Source organism: Euprymna scolopes, chromosome 14, assembly GCF_053919585.1.
Source record: "Euprymna scolopes isolate OS-2025 chromosome 14, ASM5391958v1, whole genome shotgun sequence".
Classification (NCBI taxonomy): domain Eukaryota; kingdom Metazoa; phylum Mollusca; class Cephalopoda; order Sepiida; family Sepiolidae; genus Euprymna; species Euprymna scolopes.
The window spans coordinates 16667468-16694784 of NC_136495.1; the positions used below are offsets into that span (position 1 = coordinate 16667468).

Genomic DNA, 27317 nt, shown 5'->3' on the forward strand with positions numbered 1-27317 from the left:
AAGAAAAAATTAAAATATTAAATGAATATAAAAATAGGGAACCGTTGAAGTATCATATAAAAAGTAGAAATATAAAAGTGGGACAATTACACAATTCAAAGGCAATCAAAAGAATTAAAAATTAAATTAAAATAATGCGAAAGAGGCGAGTCCAACTGCTTGATCCCTTAAAATAGGGTTATGAATATATTCATATACGTATAACAAATGTATTTTGCTGTCTGAAAAGTAACTATTTTTGGAATATTTTTAAATGATATAATATTTAAATTTGTCCAAGTAGTTATGAAACAATTATAACGCATAAGGAAATACACAATATGATGTTCTTATTTTCTGGAAAAATGGTGGGATCTTTCTATCGATCCAGTAGATATCTCACTGCTGATGCTATTCTCTACCTATATAAGAGCCAGGTATGTCCAAGGATGGAATACTGTTGCCACATCTGGGCAGGAGCTGCTAGAAAGGACTTGTCCTGCCTTGATAGAGTTCAAAATAGACTTCGTAGCCTCGTAGGAGATGTCCTTTTCTCCTCCATGCAACCTCTATCTCACAGAATAGATGTTGCGAGTTTGTCTCTGATGTATCGTTATTTTCATGGAAAGTGTTCAACTGAGCTTCAATCTATGGTCCCCCCTCGCCAAACTTTCACAAGAAACACTCGTCTAGCTGTAAACACTATCAATAATTTCCCCCACTCTTTATCTGTGCCTAAACCTAAACGTAGATTCCATGAACAAAGCTTCTTTCTTAGAACTGCACGCCTGTGGAATTGTCTTCCGTTTTCCTGCTTTCTGGCTGACTACAATATGGTTGTGTTCAAGTCTAAAGTAAATAAGTTCTTGATGAGCCGTTCCATATAAGTTATTAAATTTACCAAATTTTCATTACTAATGATTACTATATTGACCAATTTCTACTGTACACTCTTTAACCCTTATCCTTGAGTGGCCTCTGGGCCTTGATAATGTGGTGATGCCTTTGTAAAAAAAAAAAAAAAATATTTGATTTTCTTGATTTTGTGCAAATATTATATGCATGTTCGATTATGAAAACTAATAATTATGAAAATTAATTGAGCGAGTCAATTAATTTTGATTTTGATTTTATTGGTATATGAACATTATCGGAATTTTAATACATAAACATTTTGGTTAAAAAATATTAATAATATATATATATATATATATATATATATATATATATATATATATATATATATGATGATTGCAACATATATACATACATACATATATATATATGCTGATTGCAATATATATATATATATATATATATATATATATATATATATATATATATATATATATATATACATACATACATACATACATACATATGTATACATATATATATATATATGAATAGATGGCTTGCCATTAAAATAAAGAGACCAAGTGTTGAGCATTGAAGATGTTTGCTGAAGATAATAAATATGAAATATAGAAAAGAAAGTACAAAACCTATCATTCGATATAAAAAGCAGAAAGAAAAGAAAAAACATTTCATCAAAATAGAATGAAAGTGTGGGGGAATGACTTCCTTTTCTCTTATTCGAGTTTTGTACTTGCACGATGGAACATATATATATATATATATATATATATATATATATATATATATAGTATGTTTATTTATACCAACATTATGATGCTAGTGCACTTATTGATCCGCACTGTTTTAAATAGTATTTTTAAGTTTTATGATATGTTTTTACTAAATTGTAAGGTTAAGTACAGAATAGGTACAAAACACCCTCCCCTCCCCATGTTTAGAATGGCTTTCTAAATAATAAGGTTATTATTTCAGCAAGAATCGATAAGTGCACTAGTACCAACATTGTTAGTTACATATGTACATACATGTTCTAGCAATGCTTCTTTTCAGAAAAACCACATTATCAGGCCAAAATTAATTATCAAGGTCAATCAAGAACATGTTTTTATATATGGAAGGTTTTTTTTTATCTAATTTTACTAAAGAAAAGGGGAATTACAAACAAATTGACGTTAAAAGGGAAGGAGACAGATGGGGTAAAGAAGAAATGAAATTAGAGGAAAAAGGTTGGTCAGTTTGAACAAGTATTTTGAATCCCTATTTTTCAAATTTTTTTTTTTAGTTATATTAACACTTAATGCTTTCAAGTAACTCTTCACTGATTGTAATAAAAACTTTTATTTCTTAGCATCAATGGCATTGGTATATTTAGCATTATCGCTTTTCTTATCAATGGTAAAACTTTTTGACTATATCTATACTAATATCGAGGACCACACAGTCTGCTATGCATACGTACATATATAACGCATACACCTACACACATCAAACATACTCTCCAAGTGTATATTCACATATTTATACATACACGCAAAATAAGCTGTACAACAATATATGTTACATATATATTTGAACATGTACAGTAGTCAATTGGACAATATAGTAATCATTAGTAATGAAAATTCGGTAAATTTGTTAACTTATATGGAACGGCTCATCAAGAACTTATTTACATTAGACTTGAAGTCAACTATATTGTAGTCAGCCGGAAAGCAGGAAAATGGAAGACAATTCCATAGGCGTGCAGTTCTAAGAAAGAAGTTTTGTTCATGGAATCTACATTTAGGTTTAGGCACAGATAAAGAGTGTGGGGAATTATTGATAGTGTTTTCAGCTAGACGAGTGTTTCGTGTGAAAGTTTGGCGAGGAGGGGACCATAGACTGAAGCTCAGTTGAACACTTTCCATGAAAATAACGATACATCAGAGACAAACTCGCAACATCTCTTCTGTGAGATAGAGGTTGCAGAAAAGGACATCTCCTACGAGGCTATGAAGTCTATTTTGAACTCTATCAAGGTAGGACAAGTCCTTTCTAGCAGCTCCTGCCCAGATGTGGCAACAGTATTCCATCCTTTTTCATTTTGGGTCTCTTACATAAGCAGAAAGCACATACAGTACCTAATATTACTGTGACCCGATGGGAACCGGGCAATGCCGAGTGACCTTGTTAGTTGACACGAATTCAGAGGAATTCGCACGGCTGAATTCTAATGATGATGATGGTTTGATGTTGTTTTAAACAGAAATGTCTATAGGATTTTGTCAGAAAGAGAAAAACAAATGATAATTGTTCTTATCTTATTGCTGTTATATATCTGTTAACAACGGAAAGGTTGTTTTTAAACCCTCTGTTGAGCGATATGAAAGAAACCCAGGTATCTTAAGCTGACAGCTTAGGGTGGGGGTCGGGGGGGTTGAGGGTCGCTGCCAAGCATTGTTCGACTTGGAGTGACTAATCACCCCTAATTTGATAAGTAGAAACACCTCAGTGCAAATAGGGAGGAATTCTAAACAGAGAAGAATCATAGCCAGCAAACCGAACGGCTGGGCTAGTCAAGCGCTCCCAATTTGGGAGCCCTTCAGGGCCTGATGTTATCATGGGAACTAGCCTGTGTTAATGTGAACTGTGACTTTACTGGTCTGGTCTTACATCATTTACTGCTATAGCCAGTCACCTCAAATAAGACAGTAGTTGTTATGAGTAATGAAAACAATAAATAGTTTGTTACTGTTATAACCCGGAGTTCTGTTTGTTGATTTTTCAGCAAGCCGCAAGGACCAGCGGAGTGATTGATGTACCCGGAGACTACCTACATATGAAAAGAAAGATGATTCGATCGAGAGGAAAAGCGCCCTTCCATGAAAACACAGTGGATAAGGATGATCAATAGGCCAACTTGTAACGAGACAAGGTACGATCAGAAGGACACCTGCCACATCGGGTGGAATCCGACGAGGTTAAGGACGCCCCGGTACCCGGTGTGGTTGTAATGGTGGGAATGCTGCAGGTATCGGTACCGACATCGTTATATTACCAAATGGTCACTCATTTAGTATTGACCAGGCTCAATGTTGCTTAACTTCAGAAACTAATGTTTCAACATGGTTATTTTCTCTATCTTAAAAAAAAAAATAACAAAAAGAAATGTTCTTTTGGGTAAATTTATTGATTAACACCTTCTGCTAAATCACCCCTTCCACCTCCAAATATAAGATTCTATTTTTTTTTTTAAATGATTACATGTGAAGACCCTAAAAAAATTGTGTGAAAAAAAGAAAAAAAATACTAATTTTAGAATCTAGAATGGGGTTCAGTTTGGTATATAAATATAATGTAAAATGATTCATCATTTTGGGCTTATTGAGCTTTTTAGAGTAGTTCATTAATTTTTTTTGTTGCTGCTATTGTAACCCAACCACCTGTGATGGTTGAAAATTACATCAGTAACAATTAAAATAGAACTGAATTAGAGCTTTATGATGTGAACAATCCCGGGAAATTCTTAGTTGTCTTGCTAATTTCATGTTTGATTGGTGACTCAAACCAAAAGAAGGAAAAATAACTTCAGCTGAGCGAATTTGAGATTGATAATAATATTTTGATACTAATAATGTTTCACTAATCAAACTATGTATTTCAAAAGATAGTAGTGAATTATCGCTTTGAGTTTTTGTCAAGGCAGATGTGAACCTGAGGTCAAGGTTTCAGAGTTTGCCCGTGTGAGAAACTTATGATGGAAAATTACCTAATTAATATGCACAAGTGATTTTTACAAATTGGCCAATCAGGGTGAATTCAATTTTGACGCTATGAAGATGGATTGGCTGAATGAAAACCCAGACCATGTCAAACTCACCTCCTCAACTTCTCATAAGAAGATGTGCAGAGTGTGTTTTTGGCAGTTGAATTGAGTTGAGTTTGAGCATCCCTCCACCCATGCTACACCCCTCCACTCACTGACCGAGAGAGAGAGAGAGGAAGGAAAAGAAAGAAACAGGGACAATCAGTTGTCACAAACGTTTTTGTTTTTTCTGAGTGAACTGTTCACACATTCTGCATTGGTAAAAAAAAAGGAACATTGCATATATTTTTTTATTTAACTTTTCTGTAAAATAGCAAATATTGTAATCAAGAGTCTATTTAATAATTAATCTTTATAAAAACAAGAATTATGACTAGAGTTTATTTTATTCGTTGCTTACGGAATTTGTATCCGTACAAAATTCATACGAATCAAATATCAAACAAATGCCATCTATTTGAGTTGATTTCTTTCAGGAGACAGCAAGCAGAAAAAGAGCAGGAAATCTAACGCCGATGCAAACTGTGGCCCGTAGTATCTGTATTTCCTTGGAGAGTTTGAGTTGCTTCCTTTGTTTTTGTGTTTATTTTTATTATTATTTTTTATTTTGTTTGTATACCTATGGACCACTGGTGTAGTAAAGAATACCAGGAATCATGCATCAAACTCCGTCATCATATAGGCTATCAAGGCCATGCTACTGAACTTTCTCGGATGTTCAGAAATCGGAACCACCTAGAAATACACTTGTGTATCGGTAAACACTTCAGTCTATTTACCATAAGTCCAAGTGGCAAGGTTGTAAAGCTACATATAATCACCTAAAAACGTAGATCCTTCACACAGTGGGTTAAATTGTTAAAAAAAAAATCATTTTGTAAATCCCCTAAAGTAGTCAGCGAAAAGTTACATAAAAAGGGAAAATTTGAAAGAAACAGGGCAAAAAAGAGCATTGTCTACTAAGAGGTGCTGGACTGAGCGAGTAAATTAAAGAATGTATCTTAAAACGTGAGTTTATTATTTGCATATAAATATGTAGCACAACATTAATTTCTGGGAATATTTATTAGTACTTATTAATCTATCTTGTTTGAATCAGTTCCATATTTAAAACACAATGTACACTATTTTTATAGAAATGTTAATAAACTCATATTTTCTGTGTGCTATTGTTCTTACTGCCCATAAAACTAATTTTTTACACTATCCAGAAAAATATCAGCTTTATCAAAACATATTTGTTAACTAAATATATTTAGTTTTCATACCATGGAATTTCCACAGGTCCTGCTAATTTAAAAAATATTGGGTTAAAAATATCAGGTACGAAAACGACATAACATTCGTAAGAAATGATAATACAAAAATGAGAATAAGCGAAACCAAATTAATCCAGTCAAGAAAGTTGAAAAGCATTTATATTTCTACATATTTCTCACAGTTTTTGTTTCTCTTTTAGGAGTTGTCACATTCCAAGAATTCCTCAGTGCATAGCTTATCTAAATGTATACCTCTATGTATACTTCTATAATCTTTATACAAAACTATTAACATCATGAAACCTTAATGTTCATAACTCAAAAGATGAAATTTGATGAACTTTTGTTTGTGTTTTTTTCTTTTACTTTTTTTCAGGTTTGATTTATTAACAGATAAGGCATATCAAACAAGGTGTTCCTTAACATTGCCACGACATCAAAAAATCTTTAGGTCAGAAAGCTTCATTTTTTTAAGGGAGGGGGGGATCAATTACAATATAAGTGATCAGTCATGTTTTTTTACTTGTTTTTTTTTTCTGGCCAATCAAAAACAAAACGCATTAATATTACTTTTCAGTACTTATGTTATATAGGGGTTATATTTGTAAGGGACGGATGTTATATATTTGTTGAGTGTTCATATTAGAGATAGTGACAGATCAGTATATATAAAGAGGATACATTTTTAATACAGATGGAGACATGTAATACATTAAGATGAGGGATAGATATAGATAGAGATGACATTTATACAGTTTGTGAATGTTCTATAACATATATTTAGAGACGAGGGATCAGTTCTTCTAACCAAGGAGGAACAGTCATTATTTATGATAGCTGAGGGAGACACATTCTTAAGACGATAGAGACACATTACTTAGATGGGTTTATACACAAAGTTTCACAATACCTTTGTTTGTAGAATGACCAACACAAGACGGCAGTTACAAAATAATGACGTCCTTTATTTCTTAACCGGTCAATGATTTCACATCAAGGAATTCAAAGTCCTACATGATTTCAACTTCTAACCTTTCGCCTCTAAAGGGGGTTCCTTCTCCCCAATGTCAGCTCTGTCTGACCTTCCTGTCGACTCTGTCTCGACGCTGCCCTGGCACTATCTCTTTGTCTCACTAAAACTCCAATTTTATTGAGAATTCATCTCTTAGCCATGACATCATCACATGGCCAACGTGCAGATCGATCACATGACCAACGTACAGATCGATCACATGACCAACGTACAGATCGATCACATGACCAACGTGCAGATCGATCACATGGCCAACGTGCAGATCGATCACATGGCCAACGTGCAGATCGATCACATGGCCAACGTGCAGATCGATCACATGGCCAACGTACAGATCGATCACATGACCAACGTACAGATTGATCACATGACCAACGTACAGATCGATCACATGACTAACGTACAGATCGATCACATGGCCAACATACAGATCAATCACATGACCTGGACATGCTTTCGTGTCTCGTTCTTTCCATGTCCAAGCATGTGCCCAACTCACGTGTTCTTATCGGGATCGGGCACGGCTCGGATGCGGGTGAGGCGAGGGAAGACGACGGCACGAGACCGACTACACCCCCGACGACCCCCGGACGACTTCGCCACGACACCTCTCCCGATCGACGCCCTCCTACACGCTCTTTCGCTTTCGCTTCGCCTTCGGGGTTAGTCAGAGGTGGCCTCTACGACTCGCGAACGGCCAGGACTCCTCGGTCCATGTTATGAATCTTAATTCCAAACCTAGCTTCCCAGGTTCAAATTCTCGGACTATCCTATCTCATTTTTACTTACTTACAAGAACAGGGGACCTTTTCTCGTAACACTTATGCAGATTAATATTACGTGTTCATGTGGGAAAAGAAAAATAAACAACAACATGCGTCATATCAAGAAAATATAAATTAATTTCCAAACTGTCAACTACTGCAGCGAATACTATTTCATTATTTTTATTCTGCAAAACCAAAACAAAAAGCACAAGACATTTTCCTACTTTAATCTATCGTTGGAATTTTCTGGGTAATTTACGTGAAATGCCAGGAGATGCTGAACAAAAATTTCTTGATTTTTTTTTTTTCATACAAACGCTGGAAAATTTTTTCAATGAAAACTATATTATTTCTGTTGTTACGATGATAATTCAGTTAATTGAAAAGTGAAAAAAATATTTTTTGTTCTTATAAAGTAAATATAATAATTATTACACAATTTTTATAAAACTTTAAAAAGATTAAAATAAAAAAATATTCATTGTAAGGTAAATTTCATGAATAATATTTAGTATTTGAATAACAAACGAATAGCAAACAGATCTGTCTTTCTCTCATGTGTATGAAAGTAACCCATTCTTTTGATATTTTCTGTCACTGTTTTTGTTTTGTTTTTATCTTCTCACATGTCACTGCTTATCAAGGCCCAAGGGCCACTCGAGGACAAAGGTTAATGAGTGCATCATATGGATAGTGAGACAACACTGTGAGGATTGGTAATGATGACCGAAATTGGGCAGAATCGGATTATCAATTTATTAAAATTTGACTTGAAAACAACCATATTATAGTCAACTGAGAAGCAGCCCAGAGGTAATGTGTTCCACAGAGTTTGCTCATTAAAGGTCCATTTTAATTTAGGTACACAAACAAAGAAATGAAAATTATTTGCAGTAAATGAGATTTTGCTGTGAATGTTTTGCAGGAGGATGTATTTTTAGAGAGACTGTAAACTTTAAATTAAAATCAATCACAGAAAAAAAACTATTTTTATCATACAAATCTATGATTCATTCCAAAGATTAATTTTTGGCATTTATGATCGATAGTTGCCAAATCTGCGATTAAAGAAAATAGAGTTGTCAATTTAAAGTTTGGCTGCCTCTAAGAAAAGAAACACCTATATTGAAGACATATTGAAATTAGTGGAAGCTCAATTAATCAAAATCAGAAAAATTAGAACTTTTGGGCGTATTGGTATCGGTGTCAGATTAAGATAAGGTTGTGCTGATTTGCCGATTCTGAAAATTAATTTTTTAATTCCTTGGGTCATTTAAAACATAATTTTTCATCACTAGCATTGATGATAAAATGACAAATACTGTTTTTAAACTACTAGTAAAATTAAAATGTATAGATCATAACAAATTTACATAGAAATGACACCAGAAACAATGGCATAGTAAAAAGGGCACAAGAAAAAATGGCACATAAAAATGACACAAGTGGATAAATTGGGAAAATTGGCGATAGTGAAAAATATAGATGTAATTATTATTTTCAATCAATTATGGGTAAAACATTTGAGACAAAAAAGTTAAGATGAACTAGTTATAGTCAGCTAACATAATTCCTAACTTCTGGCATGGCTGCTATCAGAGGTGGTGATAAGGCAAATCAGTTCCTTCATTTTTTTTCTCATGCCTATATTTCTCCTGTGCATGTATTCTTTTAATATTTATATTGTTTTTCAGATAATTCTTTTTTATTTAAAAATCATTGGAAAGTTTTTTTCGTCTTATTTTACTTATAACTTATTGAAATTAGTTTGTTTTGTTTTTTTTTAAGAATTATTGAAAACACTTTTTCAGCTTTTTTTTTAAAGAATTGCTGAAAACACTTTTCAAAATCTTTTTAAACTATTTTGGAAATATTATATTTTGAATACGGTTTTTTATAATGTTTGAAATTGTATTATTTTGATTGCAATAATTTCATTTATTGTTTTTATTTCAATAATTTTATTTTTATACCTTCATAAATATATAATTATTATATATAAAATCAAATAAAAACTTTTATCTTTAAAATTAAAAAAAAAATTTTTTTTATAATTTCATCCACATGTTTTCTTATTAACATCCTTTTCTCATATTTTATTTCAGTAAATCAATTCACAGAAAAACTGAAGAACAATAAAAGTGAAGGAACTGATTTGACTTGTCACCACTTCCAGTAGCAGCCATGCCAAACATTAGGAAGTACATCAGCTGACTATAACTGATGGACTTGTTTAACATACACCTTCTCCTACATGTTTATTTACAAAAATGTATGCCCACATTTCACGGATTAACAACAACAGCTATACAACTAAATATTGAAACTTTGTTAAAGAATCCAAATAAGTAATTGTATCGGAATCCAGAATTTCAAACAAAATCGATAATTGCATCCAAATTAAGAGAAATATTGGAACCATCCCATCACTAGTTGAAATATAAACAAAACTAAACTTTTTAGCCCATTAAAAGCAGGCAAAATCGGCTTAGAATGAGTATTTAACACTAAACTGACGGTTGAATATAATTATATTTGTCTCAATTTTGCATTAAATTCTAATCTCTATTAATTCTTAACTATTCATCGAATGGATGCCATATCTAGTTTGCTGCACCTTATCGAAACAAAGGTACAAATTTCAGTCAGATCAGCCCAGCAGATTCTGAGAAAAAAATAGAATGGACAGACTAAGAGAAATACAATATAAATGCGCAATGCAAACTTTTGAAGAGATGCAGGTGGGAGGGTACTGAATATAAGATATTTGAATTTGAATAAAAGATGATGTCATGTATATTTTAATATCATAAGTTATCTCCCTTGCATTTTATTCTCGTAATTATTTAGGTATTGAAGTCCCGTAAACAATCAGAAACCAATACAGAGTAAAGATGAATTAAATGCCTCCGTTCGCATTTCTTTCTTCTTTTTTTTAATTATAAATAAAACAAGTAAATAACACACGTGTGAGCTAAGAAATGATCAAACAGTGACTAAAATCAAAAACTCCTTGTTTTTATGATTTTAAGACTATATATTAATAGAATATACAATTCCGATGTTGTGCGTGTATACTTTTGACAATAACTGTTCTTCATAGAGACTCGCTACTTAGCTTAAATCTCATACTTTATATGACCTTAACTATTGACTTCAAAGATTCAGTCATCGTTGACATTTTTGCTGAAATTTAAAATTTTTTAGTTTTACAAATTTGATACATTGATTTAATGCTCTTTGATAACAATAACATGCAAAATTTCATTGTGATCAAGTAATTTTTGTTATCAACATTTCCATGGCGTAACTTCATATAAGTGGAGAAGTAACACCAAGAGTTTGACCCATCCTTATGTTGTCAGACGCAAGTATGCAATCTTACAACTGGTGTTCTTGTTATGAATATTTCTGATGACAAATATACATGTAAAGAATTGAAATTTAAATAACTACAAAAATAGAGTTGTCAAACAGGCAAGTATTCATTGACTGCAATCAGATAATTCCAGGTATTACTGGGCCGGGTTAGGTAGTAAATAAATAAAGTTGATCTGATATTAAAATTCATTCTGATAAAATAATTACAAGACAAGGGAGATAACTTATGATATTCAAATATATGACATTATCTTTTATTGAAATACCAGCGGAGTCGGAAGGGGAAAAAAAAAAATTGTGACAGAGGAGGATGGGGAAGGTAAAAACTATTGTGACAACAAGGGGGGTTGCTCGATCGTAAAAAACAATAAAACGGGACTTGGGTGGCACCAGCCAGAAGCGAAACCAAAAGCAAAATTTTGTAAGCAAAAAAAAAGGAAAAAAGAAAAATGACGCATGGCGGGCGAGAATTTGTAAGCGAGCACCCTATCCATTAGACTAAGATTCTAACAACGCTATTACATTGTAAATTTATCTATTTAAAAAGAACATTAGAAACTCACGTTTGCGCATGCGTGTTTAAGATTCAGCGTCGTAGCGAAGATTTTTACATGACCCTTCCTTCATATAAAACATTTCTACATGAAATAATTGACTATTTTTTTCTAATTTTTCGATATTATTTACCCAAGAGATAACTTTTTCTTATGATACTATGTCTATGCCGAAACAATACAAAAGGTTTTAGCGGACATATAAAAACACACACACACAAATGATTGAAATGTTTTCTTAAAATACGGAAATTAATTATAATAATAGACATCACAAACCAAACTAGATTAAAGTGCAAAAATGTGCACACATTAAAAGTTTTTGCTATAATAAGAATAAAATTTTGTTTTGGTATACATGATAAGAAAAAGAGAAGAAAAAGAGGGAGAAAGATCGAGTGAGAAAGAAGATGAAGAGGGGGAGAATGAGGCAAAATATGAAACTAAAAGTGAAAACAATCTATACCTGATGATACAAGTTATGGCATTCTTGACATTCAATTAATTGGTTTCCAGAAGTCACATCAAATTGTCTGAAAAATCAGAGATGTTTATAGTCAGAAGATTTGAAAAAATAATATTAGAATTAGATAAAAAAAAATAATATTAGAATTAGATAAAAAAAAAAATAATATTAGAATCAGATAAAAAGAAATAATATTATAATTATATAAAAAATATTAGAATTAGATAAAAAATAATATTAGAATTAGATAAAAAATAATATTAGAATTAGATAAAAATATTAGAATTAGATAAAAAAATATTAAAATTAGATAAAAAAATAATATTAGAATTAGAGAAAAAAAATATTAGAATTAGATAAAAAAAATATTAGAATTAAATAAAAAAATAATATTAGAATTAGATAAAAAATATTAGAATTAGATAAAAAATATTAGAATTAGATAAAAAATATTAGAATTAGATAAAAAATATTAGAATTAGATAAAAAAAATCTTAAAATTAGATAAAAAAAATCTTAAAATTAGATAAAAAAAATCTTAAAATTAGATAAAAAAAATAATATTAGAATTAGATAAAAAAACAAATTTTGAAATACATTTAATGTTATATCATTTGTACTATTTGCACAACTGCTTTCTGGAGGTTGAGTGTTCAAACCTTATTACAAGCAATACTAATTAAGAATAAAAAAAAGGTATTTATTTAAGATTTTACCCAGTCATATCTAAAGGAACAAGAATAACCTACCTTGTGTTCAGTTCAAAATTTCACATAGATTCCTGAGTTTAACAAAGATTCCAGCAACTGAACTATACTGTTCACCCTAACACATTCTTCCTAGAAAACAGTTATTTGATAATTGCACTATTATATAAATTCAATCAATCAATTTTATTAACAACGTGTAGCAAGAAATATAATAAAAGACAGAAGACGTTGCATCTATATATCATCTGAATGTTTGTTCAAGGTGATTTTAACACTCAATATGATAGACATCATCACAGCCTCCTCTGACAGGTTGTTTGAGGAAGCAGAAACATGGACAGAGAATGCTATCTTTCTTTGTTGAAACAAAAATGATGCAGAGACCACAACTTGGTCTTGGGATGAAAAACTCCTCTCATGGTAAATCAACATTTTCATTGATGATGCTGTATGCGAGAATTTAGTCGTCATCACATCCTTCATTGCTCAAGTGATGACAGATTTAGTTTTTGAAACCATTCTTTGTAGGCAATTATTTTCATGTAAATTGCTGTAAACAATGACTCAGGTCAATTTTTTTTTTTTTTTTTTTTACAAAGGAATCACCACTTATCAAGGTCCAGAGACCACTCAAGGATAAGGGTCAATGAGTATACAGTGGGCAAAAGGACAATACAATAGTAATCATTACAAGTGAAAATTTGGTAAATTGGATTACTTAAGGGGAACGGCTCATCAAGAACTTGTTTACATTGGACTTGAAGACAGCCATATTGTAGTCAGCTGGAAAGCAGGTAAACGGAAGAGAGTTTCACAGGTGTGCAAGTTCTAAGAAAGAAACTTTGTTCATAGAATCTATGTTTAGGTTTAGGCACAGATAAAGAGTGCAGGGAAATTATTGATAGTGTTTACAGCTAAATGAGTATTTATCATGAATGTTTAGTAAATGGGGACCATAGAGTGGAGCTCAGACGAACACTTGTCATGAAAATAACGATAAAACAGAGAGAGTCTTGCAACATCTCTTCTGTGAGAAAGAGGCTGCAGGAAAGAGAAAAGGGCATCCCCCACTAAGCTATGAAGTCTATTCTGAACTCTGTCAAGGAAGGATAAGGTCTTCCTTGCAGCTCCTGCTCAGATGTGACAGCAATACTCCATCCTTGGACGTACCTGGCTCTTAGCAGGATCCCATCATTTTTCTAGCGACCTTTGGTATAAAAAGCTAAAAAAAATAGTACTAGTGTTAGATGGAATAGATTCTGACCCAAAAAACAGCAATTATTCCCTCTTTGTCAGAAACATCACTCCTTGAATATGAGTACTAAAGGACAAAATAAGGGAATTGAAAGTTACATGGCTGCCAAAAATAAACCTAAGATCCAATTTCTACTTTCCTTAATTAAAACTTTAATTATAATAGACATTCATTACCAAAATCTATGGAGTAAAAAGTTACAAAGTTTTGGAATATTTGAGATGAGGATTAATAATTTATATTAGGATGTTATAGTTTGTTTGAAGCATTGTGTATAGTGTGTAAGGAATTGTGTTTGAAAGCTATGACAATGCATTTTGGTGGAAAAACAATGTTGCATATGAATCGAGGTAAAGAGAATAAATGATAATATTGAAAAATTTAATAATTTTCAATTATTATTTATTCATTTACAAATGTCAGGATGTTAAATTAGGATGGTATCGATGATGTTATGTTCTTTCAATTTTCAAAGGAAATCTTCAGAAAGAAGAAAACAAGCCACGTGTGCGTGGTCCCCCTCTTGTGCTGCATGTGAGATGACGCCACAAAAAATAGTGAAGAAATGATGAATGTGAGGAATGTGAAGGGCTAACGTTGCCTTCACATTTTCGCCAAGTTTCAGAAAAATCTAATGGATGGGGCAAAAGTTATGGGGTAAAAAGTGTAATTTTTTGCAATTTTGGGGCATTTGTGACCCCTTTTGAGCTCCTGGGAATGCCGAATCCCAGTGAAAATGAACAAATGATGCAGTTTCATGCCTTCAGACATGTATATTTGAATTTACGCCTTAAGACATGTATATTTGAATTCCATGGAAAACCACTATATAGACATACATATCAAGTTCTTGAGTAATATGAAAAAAGAGCTACAAAAAAGCATGTTTTTTAGCCCTAAAATCCCAGAGAGATGCGAACCAGAATTTTGCCCGGATCATCCAGACTGAATTTATATTAAGAACAATGGCCTCCACATTTTGGCCAAGTTTCAGGAAAATCTAATGGATGGATCAAATGCTATAGGGCAAAAGTGTCATTTTGGAACATTTTTGACCTCTTTTGAGCCCCTGGGAATGCCGAATTCCAGTATAAATGGATAACGGTGCAGTTTCAGGCCTTAACACATGTATATTTGAGTTGACTACCATGAAAAACCTCTATATAGTCAAACATATCAAGTTTTTGTTGAGAAATATGAAAAAAGAGTCACAAAAAGAGGCGTTTTTAGCACTGAAAGTCCCCTGGGACGTGAACCAGAATTTTGCCAGGATCACCCATACTGGATTTATATTAAGAACAATAGGCTTCACATTTTGGCCAAGTTTTAAAAAAATCTAATTGATGGATCAAAAGTTATGGGGCAAAATGTGTCAGTTTTGGTCATTTGGGGCATTTTTGACCTCTTTTGAGCCCCTGGGGGTGCAACAGGAATTTTTATAAAACAAAAATACTTTTACTGTGCACATCTATTTAACAAAATACAATTTGTGGCATAATTTCAGGAAAAACTAATGGATGGTTATCTGGCAATAGTCCTGACTAACGGACGCATGGGTGCCACTGAAAATATAGGTTCCTCTACGATAAATTGGGGACCAAAAATATGTACAACTCGATTAATAATTGAAAAGTACTGAAATTTTGCAATAATTTTCGATTATGTTTACGTCATCTCATATCCAACTGTGTTCTTTTAGCGAACTACATTGTCCTGACCTTCAAACACAATTCTTTAATTCAGATCATTTGAACTACTATTCTCATTTTAAATGTTTTTTCACATTTTCACTTATGCAATCATCAAAAAGATTGATTAACAATAGACTTCGTAGCTTAGTGGGGGATCCCCTTTTCTTTTCCCTGTAATCTCTTTCCCACAGAAGAGACATTGTGAGCCTGTCTCTGCTTTATATTTATTTTCATGGCAAGTGCTCATCTGAGCTTCAATCTATGGTCCCCCACCTCGCCAAACTTTCACGAAAAACACTCTTCTAGCCAAAACCACAATCAATAATCTCCCCCACTCTGTACCTAAACCTAAACATAGATTCCATGAACAAAGCTTCTTTCTTAGAACTGCGTGCCTGTGGAACTCTCTTCTGTTTGCCTGCTTTCCAGCTGACTACAATTTGATTGTCTTCAAGTCCAATGTAAACAAGTTCTTGATGAACCGTCCCCCCTAAGTAATCCAATTTACAAAATTTCCACTACTTATGATTACTACGCTATAATCCTATTGACTAGTATATACCATTAACCCTTATCCTCGAGTGGCCTTCAGGCCTTGATAAACGGTAACTCCTTTGTAAAAAAAAAATGAGAGATCAATCTACCCAATAGATTAAATAAAAGAGAGAATAGCATCCAAGATGAATAATAGTCCAAATAATCCAAATTATCAATGTACACCTAAAAAATTCCAAACATTCAATTATTCAACAGGCAAACACGTGGTGCAATGGATAAAAGTCTTACATAAAACCAGCTTTAAGTGACAGTCTTTTGGAAGTAGAAGGTGAAACTAACTAAGAATAAAATAAAAAGTACTTAAGACATTTACCCATTCATGGCTGATAGAACGAGAACAATCTGCCCCTCTTAGGATTAAATAAAGGGTTCATTTTGAAATTCTGTATAAATTCTCAAGCCCAACATTCACAAATTGGACAAGAGGCATCTGAAGAAGTTTAAAAGTTACACCATCCGATAAATATAGTGAGAATAACATCCAAGATGAGAACATTAGTCTGAAAAATAATCAAAATAATACAATCCTCATCTAAAAAATTTAACAGTTATTATTTAGTACTCACTTGCAAACGTTGCATGCAATTCCAAGGTCGACTGCAAATCCATCCGTGTCTATGTTGTCATCACTTGAATCTTGGCTTTCCCGATCTTTGGTCGATGACTTTTCCGCTGCCTTCTCAGTGACAGCCGCTTTCTCTGATATTTTCTCTCTACGTTCTTTATCATCTTTTTCTTTTACGTCTCGCTCTTTCCGAGGTTTTTCCTTTTCTTTTTCTTTCTCTCGCTCTCTCTCTTTCTCTTTACTGGACTTTTCTTCTTTCTCCATTGCAGCAAAGAGATCCAATCTCTGTTTCTTTGGTTCCGACGAACTCTCACTGAGATCATGTTTCACCTGCAATACACAGTTTAGACAAAATAAAAAAACATGGAAATGGTTTATCTGTCAGTTTGTCAGTTTGCTGACTACTTTTACGTTAGCAATATCAGACACCATAACATTCAGCGCTGGACAAGACGTACACTATTACTTAATTTGACACTCAGTCTTTAAATCAGTAATAAGTACATTTCTCCATCAAAATAAACCTTATATAACTGGATTTACAATAAAATTTACTTAAAACTGATATTTTAATATTTTTGTTGTGATTTGTATATTCAAAGAAATCGCTATTTAAATCCGACTATTAATGATGAAACATGCCAGCATAGCATGCCCGCTGGTCGTAGATCGCTTTTTTGCAAATAAGCGGTCGGGGTGTGTTCACATAAATACTTGAAGCGGAAGTTGTACCCACTGATGACGTTTCTAGTTGTTTAAGCTAATCAGGGAAAAGAACTGATTTTGCTACAGAATTTGAACACAAAATGTACGTCTTTCCAGTCAAAAGTTAGAATATCTCAAAGTTGACACTTTGTAGTACAAATATAAATAAAGATACAAACTGTGTCCGAACGCTATTTAGTAGCGAATATATTTCTTTTGTCTTAAAATTTGAAAAGAATTGGATAAAAACTTATGCACAAGTCGATATAAATAATGACAAATGCATATAAATATGAGAATTTTTGTGCGTTGTGACGTGCACAAAAAAATCTGTAAACAAGTGTTCATCAACTAACTTACAGTATTTTTATTATTTAGAAAACACAAGTTTTAATTATGGAAAGGAAAAGAATATTTTTTGAAAAAGAATAACCGACAATGAACATTGTTTTTTTTTTGTGTTGTTTTTGGTTATCAAGTCACAAATACAACATCTGAAAGTTAACACTTTGTAATACAAAGATAAATAAAGATAGAAACTGTTCAAATGCTATTGAATAGCGAATTTATTAATTTGTTCTGTCCTAAAATTTGAAAAGAATTGGATAAAAACTTATTATGCACAAATCGACAGAAGTGGTGGCAATTGCATATACGAGGGGTGTGCAATAAGTAATGCCCCTCACCCACTTCCAGTTGTCTGATCTAGCTGAAAATTGTTATGTGCAATGATTTATATCTCTATGGGTTATGTGGCAAATTACAGCTCTGAACTAATTGTGGTTTCTGTTTGAACTGAGTCAGGTGTGGAATGGAGCCTGTTGAATGTCGAGCAGTGATCCAGTTTTTGTATTTGAAAGGACGCACACCAGAGGAGAATTTTGATGAAATAAAAGAAACTTATGGTGATAATGCCCCATCATATGACCTTGTAAAACGCTGGCATCATGAATTCAAACATGGCCGTAAGTTTATGGAAACAGCTCCCAGACCTGGTCGCCCCTCCCCCACTTCTGCCATTGATGAGGCATCTGTCCGTCAAGTTGAGGCTGCCATTTTGGAAGATCGGCGCATTACTATTCGCCAAATAGCCCAAGATGTCAAGATTAGTACAAGGTCTGTGGAAACTATCATTCATGACCATTTGCATATGAATAAGGTGTCTGCCAGATGGATTCCCAGGTTGCTCACACCATTCCAGAAGCGAGAACACATTGAGTGCTTGGAGATGTACCAAGAAGATGAGTCGAAGTTTTTCAAAAGACTGATTACACAGGATGAAACCTGGGTCAATCACTATGATCCAAAGACCAAAGCCCAGTCAATGCAGTAGAAGCACTTGGACTCACCACCTCTAAAGAAGGCAAGGGTGCAGCCCTGACAGTCTTCTGGGACCAGGACGGAGTAGTGATGACAGATTTCCTGGCAAAGAGTACCATAATTACAGGACCCTATTATGCTTCACTTTTGAGGAAATTAAGGCAAGCTATCAAAATCAAGAGGCGGAGCAAGATCAGCAAAGGTACCCTCCTCCTGTAGGACAACGCTCCAGTCCACAACTTATTGCACGCCCCTCGTAAACATGAGAATTTTATTGTGCCGAGATGCGCACAAAAAAAAATCTAAACAAAGCGTTCGTCGATTAACTTACAAACATAAAGTATTCATTTTATTTTTGTTATTTTTTAGAAAACATAAGTTTTAATTATGGATAGGAAAAGAATATTTTTTTGAAAAAGAATAACCGACAATGAACATTGTTTTTTGGGGGGAGGGGGGTCTTGACTTTCAAGTTGCAAATACAACATCTCAAATTAATGCTATGTAATACAAAGATAATTAAAGATAGAAACTATGTTCAAACGCTATTTAATAGTAGCATTACAAGTTGATGTTTTCTTTTTAGATAATTGGTATTTTATCAACTTGCATGAAAAGAGGTATTAAAAGATGCTTAAAACCGTTTGAATTATGCAAAAAACATCAGTAGTTCAAAAGTTATGAGAATTTTAAGTGCCAAAATTTAGGCTTTTCCGTGGACATTTTCTTTAGAAAAAGTAGGCTAAATTACGGACTTCAACATCTCAAGAAATTTGGTAATTTGCCACCATTTATTTATTTTTCAAGCTATTCTCATTAAACTTGGTACTCTAGTGTAAAATTGTGTGCTCTTTCTGATTATACAGTCAAATCTGATGTATCTCTTTACCATAAGCCATGAATTATAAATTTAGATATACAAATTTCAATTTTTTTTAAACTGGCGCAAGGTATCATACAGTGGGTGTCTATTCATGAATAGAACTAAGTATTATAGTGGTATTTAAATATAGCTTCATTGAGAATAGGCATTTCCGTACCTCCTCACCAAAGGAGAGCTTAATCTGAGTGTAGCCATTGAATGCCTAAAAAGCATTCATAGCCGGTATTTACTGCTTCCCTCAAAGAAAAAACAAATTGAGTAGATATGAATTAATGGAAGAAATAAATCGAAGAAAATTTTTCATATAGATTTTAGATTTCTGTAAAAGATCGAAATTCCCATAGTCAACCAGAACTTATGCATTTTGGAACCAGTCCAATTTTCAATTTTGTAAATCCTCTCTATCTGGTTCAAAATATACCCCTATTTTCTGAGATGCAACCATAAATCGTAGTCTACATGAATCCTCGATCTAGCTTTCACAGTACCAGGATACCAGGAATCCTGATAAGCAACAACTATATATTCACCACTTGATGGTAATTTTTGTCATTTCTATTCTGTTCTTTTACTGAAAATTCAACTATGTAAACAAAGAAATAAAACGGTAATTTTTTACCTTGTTTCCACCTTAACATTTCAAATGATTACTTTTATAGGTTTTAGGGTATGCTGAAAACGAATATCGCATTTAAATTTTCTGCAAATAAGTAGTTTTCCGGATATTAAGCAATGTCATTTCTTATGTCATCACTGGTGGCCATCTTGGTACGTGCAAGCACGCAAATGCAACCCCGAGAAACTATGTGTAAACGTGCGTACCAAGATGGCCACCAGCAATAACGTAAGAAATGACATTGCTTAATATCCAGAAAGCTACTTATTTGCGGATATTTAAATGCGATATTCGTTTTCAGCATACCCGAAAACCTTAAAAGGTAGTCATTTTAAAGAAAAATGTTAAGGTGGAAACAAGGTAAAAATTTACAAAATGCATCACAATAAAATTCTTTATCAAACCACCTAATTATTATTATTATTACTGTTATTATTATTATTTAGATATCCTCAGTTAAAAAGAAAATGTATTTGCTTTACAGATTCAAAAAAATGGTCTTGACAATAAGTTAAAAATAAATTCAAGTTTCACGATATCTTTTTTTATTTAATTGTTAGGTGAAAGTACAGAATAGTTAACAAAACACCTTTCCTTTCCCATGTTAAGAATGGGTTTTTAAATAATGACGTTATTATTTCAGCATGGTAACATAAGTGCACAAGTACCTTTTATTTGTTATATATTTGCTTTTTTTGTGTTTTTTTTTTGACTACTAAAAACCACAATTCTACCTTAAGTACAAGTAAGAAGTTATAAATAGCATGATAACAGAAACGCATGTGTTTTGTACATTTTGCTGTTTTTTAACGTTGTACTAAAAGCGTTAAAAACAACAAAATAGTATTGTTTGGAAATCAAATTTGAAAAACTTGAAAATAATTTTTTTTAAATTGACAAACTCAGAATAAAAAAATGAAACTGATTTTTCTGCTTTCGTTTTGAAAGCAAAAAAAAACAGTTTTTTTATTTTTAAGAGAATACAAACGAAACTTGTTAATGCGCTGACTTTAGTTAGCTGAGCACATTAGCGCATAGCAAGCCATTTTCCCTGTTAAGCAGATTTGAATTTCTATAAAAGATAATATTTTAAAGAAATTTCCGCATAATTAATAATTATCAAATATTTACATATTATACATGAAAATAATTCTGAAACTATTATCTATATGAAACTGGATGATATATGCCGATTTATCTTATCAATTTTGAAATATTCTTCATCAACTTTGCTTGGTCGTAACTTTGCTTCCTGTGGTCATAAAAATATAAATCAAAGTCCAGTAAAGATGGACTTCTATGCTTACATAGCCTGTAAAATTTCAGCCATATCCAATCAAATTTGACTCTGCGCATGTATATCCAAACCTAACGTATAAAATATAAACATTGAACAAACAGTTTCCCTTTTTGTTGTCATTTTTTACCGTTTTTTTCATTTTTAACTTGGAGCATAAAAATATTGAACGCATAAGAGAAAAATAAATTAACATCATTGGAATGCTTATTCTATTCTCTTTCCAGCAATATAATTCTTTTAAAAATTGACCCACTAATAAAAAAGATGTAAGTTGTTGAAGCACATTAGGTATATAACATTGCCAATGTCCACGAAAATACAGCATATGCTTGTAATGCTATTAATAGAGAATATATTAATTTCTTTTGTCTTAAAATTTGAAAAGAATTAGATAGAAATTTTTTATGCACAAATCAATAAAAATAGTAACAAACGCATATAAATATGAGAATTGTTGTGTGCCGTGATGCGCACAAAAATCTGTAAACAAGTGTTCATCAACTAACTTACGAACATACAGTATTCATTTTATTTTTATTATATATATAAAAGGCAAAATGTGTGTGACCATTTAGTGTATGTCTTAAAAAGGCTTTTCTCGCACATGCTTCCGGGGTCGTTACTATCGCTTAAAACTGTGTATATAGGTCCTATATAATAATATCTAGGAATTAGGAAAACGCGTAGCGTATAGATTTATTTACGTCAATTTTTACAAAATTATTGCTATTTTGGCTTCTCGCGTGTTGATTGGGCTTTTTAGTACAAATAAAGTGAAACTAAACTCAAACGACGTCTTTGGCATTGCGCCGGGAAAAACGTCCAGAAGCAATCAGCTTTGATCAGACAGTTGCTATTCAATCTGGACTGCTTTCCCCCTCCCCAACATCTGTTGGGGTAAGAAACAGTTAAATTTGGGTAAACAAACCCAAACACTGCGTGACTTCTATTTGACCTTCTTAATTAGGTCAAATGAAAGCAGCAGAGTTAACTTTTATTGCGCACGCCTGTTTTTATAGTTAAATAACCTGCTTAACGTTGTCTGTCGCCGTGGCTCAATGGTTAACGTAGCACTGTTTTTTTTTTCACACATTAATTTCCAACTCAAGGGTACGGGTTCAATCCTCATACACTCACCTACCAAAACATTTTTTTTTATTATTTAACCCCACCCCCACCCCCGAGTTTTGATTTACCTCAAGACACCCGGGCATCGCCGGGTACCCCCCCCCCCCGCTAGTTATTTAGAAAACACAAGTTTTAATTATGGAAAGGAAAAGAATATTTAAAAAAAATGAATTCTTTGAAAAAGAATAACAACAATGACCATACTTTTAATTGAGTTAAAATACACAAACCGGTTAAGTAAAAGAATAACTTTTATTGGGTTTGTTTTACAATCCACAGAGGTATGAAAAAGTTGTCAAAAAACAAATATGTAACAAATAAATGTTACCAAAGGCAAGTTACTCTTCTACCTACCTCGATAAATTTTTGGTGTTGTAAATGTTTATTCTGTTAAAAAAAAAAGTAATGTCGAGCATTGCATGAGAACAAGAAAAAATGGCCATGATGTCTTTTGAAGTCTCAACAATGACTTAAAAATAAAAAATCATACAAAATAATGGTAGAAACTCACCCGATAATTGTCACGGTAACTTGAAGCCGTTAAAATGAAATTTAATTATCCTAATTAGTTTAATGTACTTAAAAACATTATAATTGTAATCTGTACAAAATTTCCTTTCATTTGATATGCTACAAGCTAGTGGTGGCCATTTTGGACTTCCCAGTCACCATCTTGGTTTTCCTAGTAGCCATCTTAGATTTTTCAAGATGTTATAATGGCAAATGATAATATCCATCAAAATAATACTTCCTATGATGATAAAGCCTTATTTACCATTTTCTTAGCTGTTTTTATGTTTCTACTTAAAGCTGTTAAAATGAAACTGGAATATGCTAATTAGTCCATAAGTTACCAAGTGAGATGGTTGTAAATAACGCCAACTGAACCTTCATGTTTAAAATGTCATTATAATATCTTAAAAAGATATGAAGCTTTTTAAAGATGGGTTAGTCTGTAACTTGAGCAAATTTCCTACCATTTTCAGTCACAAGCTAATTTGAATAGGACTGACTTAAGACCAAATATCCCGTGAACCACACATTTTTTTATACTTTGAATGGTCATAACTCCAGTTCTAATGAGCCGATTTTTAAAAACTAAAGATACCAGGTACAATTTTTCTGATACTCTCAAAAGTGCCGATATTTTTTGATTCCTGATTCCGTTTAATCATCCTAACACTAGTAACTATGTGTATCTACCTGGCGTTAGATATTCAGAAGGTAGATTTACTAGTGTATAATTTAGTGAGTTGAGAACAACAGGAAATTGAACTGCTGAGAAGTTAGCTGAGGTCAACTTGATTATCCAGAGTTAAAAATTGTTTAGGCTGCTCTTCTTTGCATGTCTCTCTTTTTTTTTTAATGAGTCACTACTTATCAAGATTAAAAGCCACTCGAGAATAAGAGTGTCAGTTGGCTGGTGATGATTGGTAATGGTGAAAATTAATCAGAATTTAATTATTTAAGAGGACAGATCAACAAGAACTTGTTCACATTGGACTTGAATATGATCATGTCATAGTCAGTCAGGAAGTAATACTTCAGTATTGTGTTCCACAGATAAGTAGTTCTAGGAAAAAAAACTTTTCTCAAAGACTTTAAGGTGAGTTTTAGGCACAGATAGAGAGATAGAGAATAGGGGAAATTGTTGACAATGGTTGTAGCTAGACGTGTGCTTCTTGTAAATATTTTAGGGGGGGGGGGTAGATTAAAGCTCAACTGAACGTCTGCCATGAAAATAACAATAGAGCATTTGCTCATATGACAGTTTCTCATTTTCTTACACAACCTTAGGCATTTCTGTGATACTCTTCACACTCTCTCAAGCTCCACTAGTTGAGTTGTAGATGGTAGTGTTTTATCGTGGTCATCCTCTCCACATTCGCAGATGGTTAGGTCTGTTTTTTAACCCCATCTAGCCATAGCAACTTTTGATTGCTTCGTTCCTGTTCTTAGGCAGTTGAATGTTTTCCACTGGACCCAGGGTGCTTCTGAGCCAAGAGTGAGGGTTTCAGAAAGGGGAGATCAGACTACAGCTGTGGACCAGACAGTTAGAAAATAGTTTCCACCCTACTGACATGGGAATATCCCCTTGTGGAGCCTTCACTCTTGGCTTAAGCAAAGTTTCTTTGCTAGAACTACGCAGCCGTGGAACACAATACTGCAGCATTATTCATGGCTGATTATAGTGTGGTCATTTTCAAGTCCAATGTAAACAAGTTCTTGTTGATTTGTCCTCTTAAATAATTAAATTCTGATTCATTTTCATCATTACCAATCATCACGGTGCTGTCTCACCAGCCACATGACACTCTTATTCTTGAGTAGCTTTTGGGCTTGATAAGTTGTGACTCATTTTAAAAGACATGCAAAGAAATGCAGCCTAAAGAATTTTTAATTCTGGATAATCAAGTTGACTTCAGCTAACTTCTCAGCAATTCCATTTCCTGTTCTCAACAAATTAAATTATACACTGGTGAATCTACCTTCTCAATATCAAACACCAGGTAGATACACATAGTTACTAGTGTTAGGATGATTAAACGGAATGAGAAAAGTGGTGGTATCAGAATCGGAAAAATTGGTACCTATTTTCCAATGCCCAAAACGATTCTTTTTATTATTTTCATTTCTTTGTTTTTGTGTAAAATTTAATTTTCCATGGCTGGTATTAATGATGAAATGATAAATAGTCTGGTCTCTTCCTGAAGTATTGGGCTTGTCATGGCTAAGAATCCTTCTCCTTGATTAAAGTTATTGGTCCATTATTTCATGTCCATGAAGCTTAAGCTGCAGTAATGTGCAAGAAACGAATATGACATCACATGACTCAAAGAAAGAGGGAGATTGAAAGGACACATTGGAGTTAGATGAGTAAGGACAAGGGTTGATAAGATTTAACGAATTAGTGATTTTCAATCTGTCTGTCTTCCCCAATGGTCAGTGATTTGGAATGAATAACACTGAATAAAGGTCTTGTTCTCTCCTATCAATTTTGTCTCAAGTAAATTTTTTTCAACGTTTGAAAGAAGCTTTAATTGCAGGACAACATTTTCCCTTTCTCTGGAGGATCACAGTAGCGTCACGTAGAAGAGGAACAACCAACACCCAAATATAAATATCAATTTGTGAACTTTAATATTTCTGTAATCATTACATTAGTAGTAGTAGTAGTAGTAGTAGTAGTAGTAGTATTGTATGGGTTAGACCTCTATACTGCTATTTTTATACCAGTCTGAGAAAATGTCTTCAGATAGATGGGTTAACGCATAGCATCCTTCCAGTCGGATGATTGGACAGTATAGGATCAAATGGTCTATGTTCTGAGGGAAGGGGATTCTTGCATTTTGGACAGATTGGGGAGTTTATTTGATTCCACCTATGTGTGTTTTCTACAGTGTCTTGTTCTGATACGGTTTGTGACTACCCACTGCTTCCTATTAGGAAGGCGCACGAAGGATCATCACTTCGTAGTAGTGTGCAGGTTTTAAAACTAAGAGTGATCTACCCAGGTGATCAAACAGAATTCAGAGACTTTCTGAATTCCCTCCTGATCAATTTTTCTACACCGCTACAACAAGAATGATTATGGTGACTTAGTTGCTACATGTATGACACAAGATGTAGAACGTAACAGTCGGCACTGGTCAGTGAATGCATTTTAGTATTTCATTTTTATATTTGTTTGCACAACTTTTAATCTCATACAGAAAATGAAGAAATAAAATTTTAATTGTAAGGGAGACAACTCTTTATATTCAATTATAATACGAGTTCTTGCTAATTTTGATTTTCCGATCATTATTTAAAAGTGTTCTCATTAGTGTTGGAACAATTAATCGGAATCAGTATCAGAATCGGAAATAATTGTACTGATTTCCCAATGCTAAAACGATTCTTTTGTCTTTTTCATTTTATTTCGTTTAAAACAAAACCTTCTATTGCTGGTAATAACGATAAAATAATAGATATTTATTGATTGTAAATCACTAGTAAAGTTAAAATTGATAGATGGTCCCCGATAAGTGTATTTTTACGTTTAGGAAAATATATGCACATTTAACATGTGTTTTTACGGTAATCAGGGTAAAAATGACTAACTTTATAGTTAAATATTTAGAGATTTATAAAGAATCGGAATTGGTAATTGTATCGGAATGAGGAAAAATATTAGAATCGTCCCATCACTGGTTTTCATATAACAATCCGTTCAGCACTACATAATTTTTGTAAATAATCTATAGCAAAGTATGTTATTATAGTATCAATAACATGGCACAATAATAACAAATGAAAATTGGCTAGTTAGAATCAAATTTTGATATGTCAATTTAAATGCTATTCAGGTCAAGCTTTTAAAAATCTCACAACATAACTTTAAATTTTTTGTATGTTATTTCATTTATGCAAATAACTTCCTGTCTCTTAGTTTTGAAATGTATCAAATTACCAGTAATTAA

The 27317-nt window shown here is 32.9% G+C and overlaps 1 protein-coding gene across 3 annotated transcripts in view; it reads right to left on the reverse strand.

Moving 5' to 3' along the window:
- Positions 1-27317, reverse strand: part of LOC145292872 (integrator complex subunit 12-like) — an 85124-nt gene that overhangs the window by 46890 nt on the left and 10917 nt on the right. For all 3 annotated transcript variants that reach the window (XM_080138987.1, XM_080138984.1, XM_080138985.1), the window contains exons 3-4: positions 16904-17232; positions 12124-12190 (exon numbers count right to left, since the gene is read on the reverse strand). In XM_080138987.1, coding sequence (XP_079995113.1) covers positions 12124-12190; positions 16904-17232 — 396 coding nt within the window. The remainder of the gene's footprint in view (positions 1-12123; positions 12191-16903; positions 17233-27317) is intronic.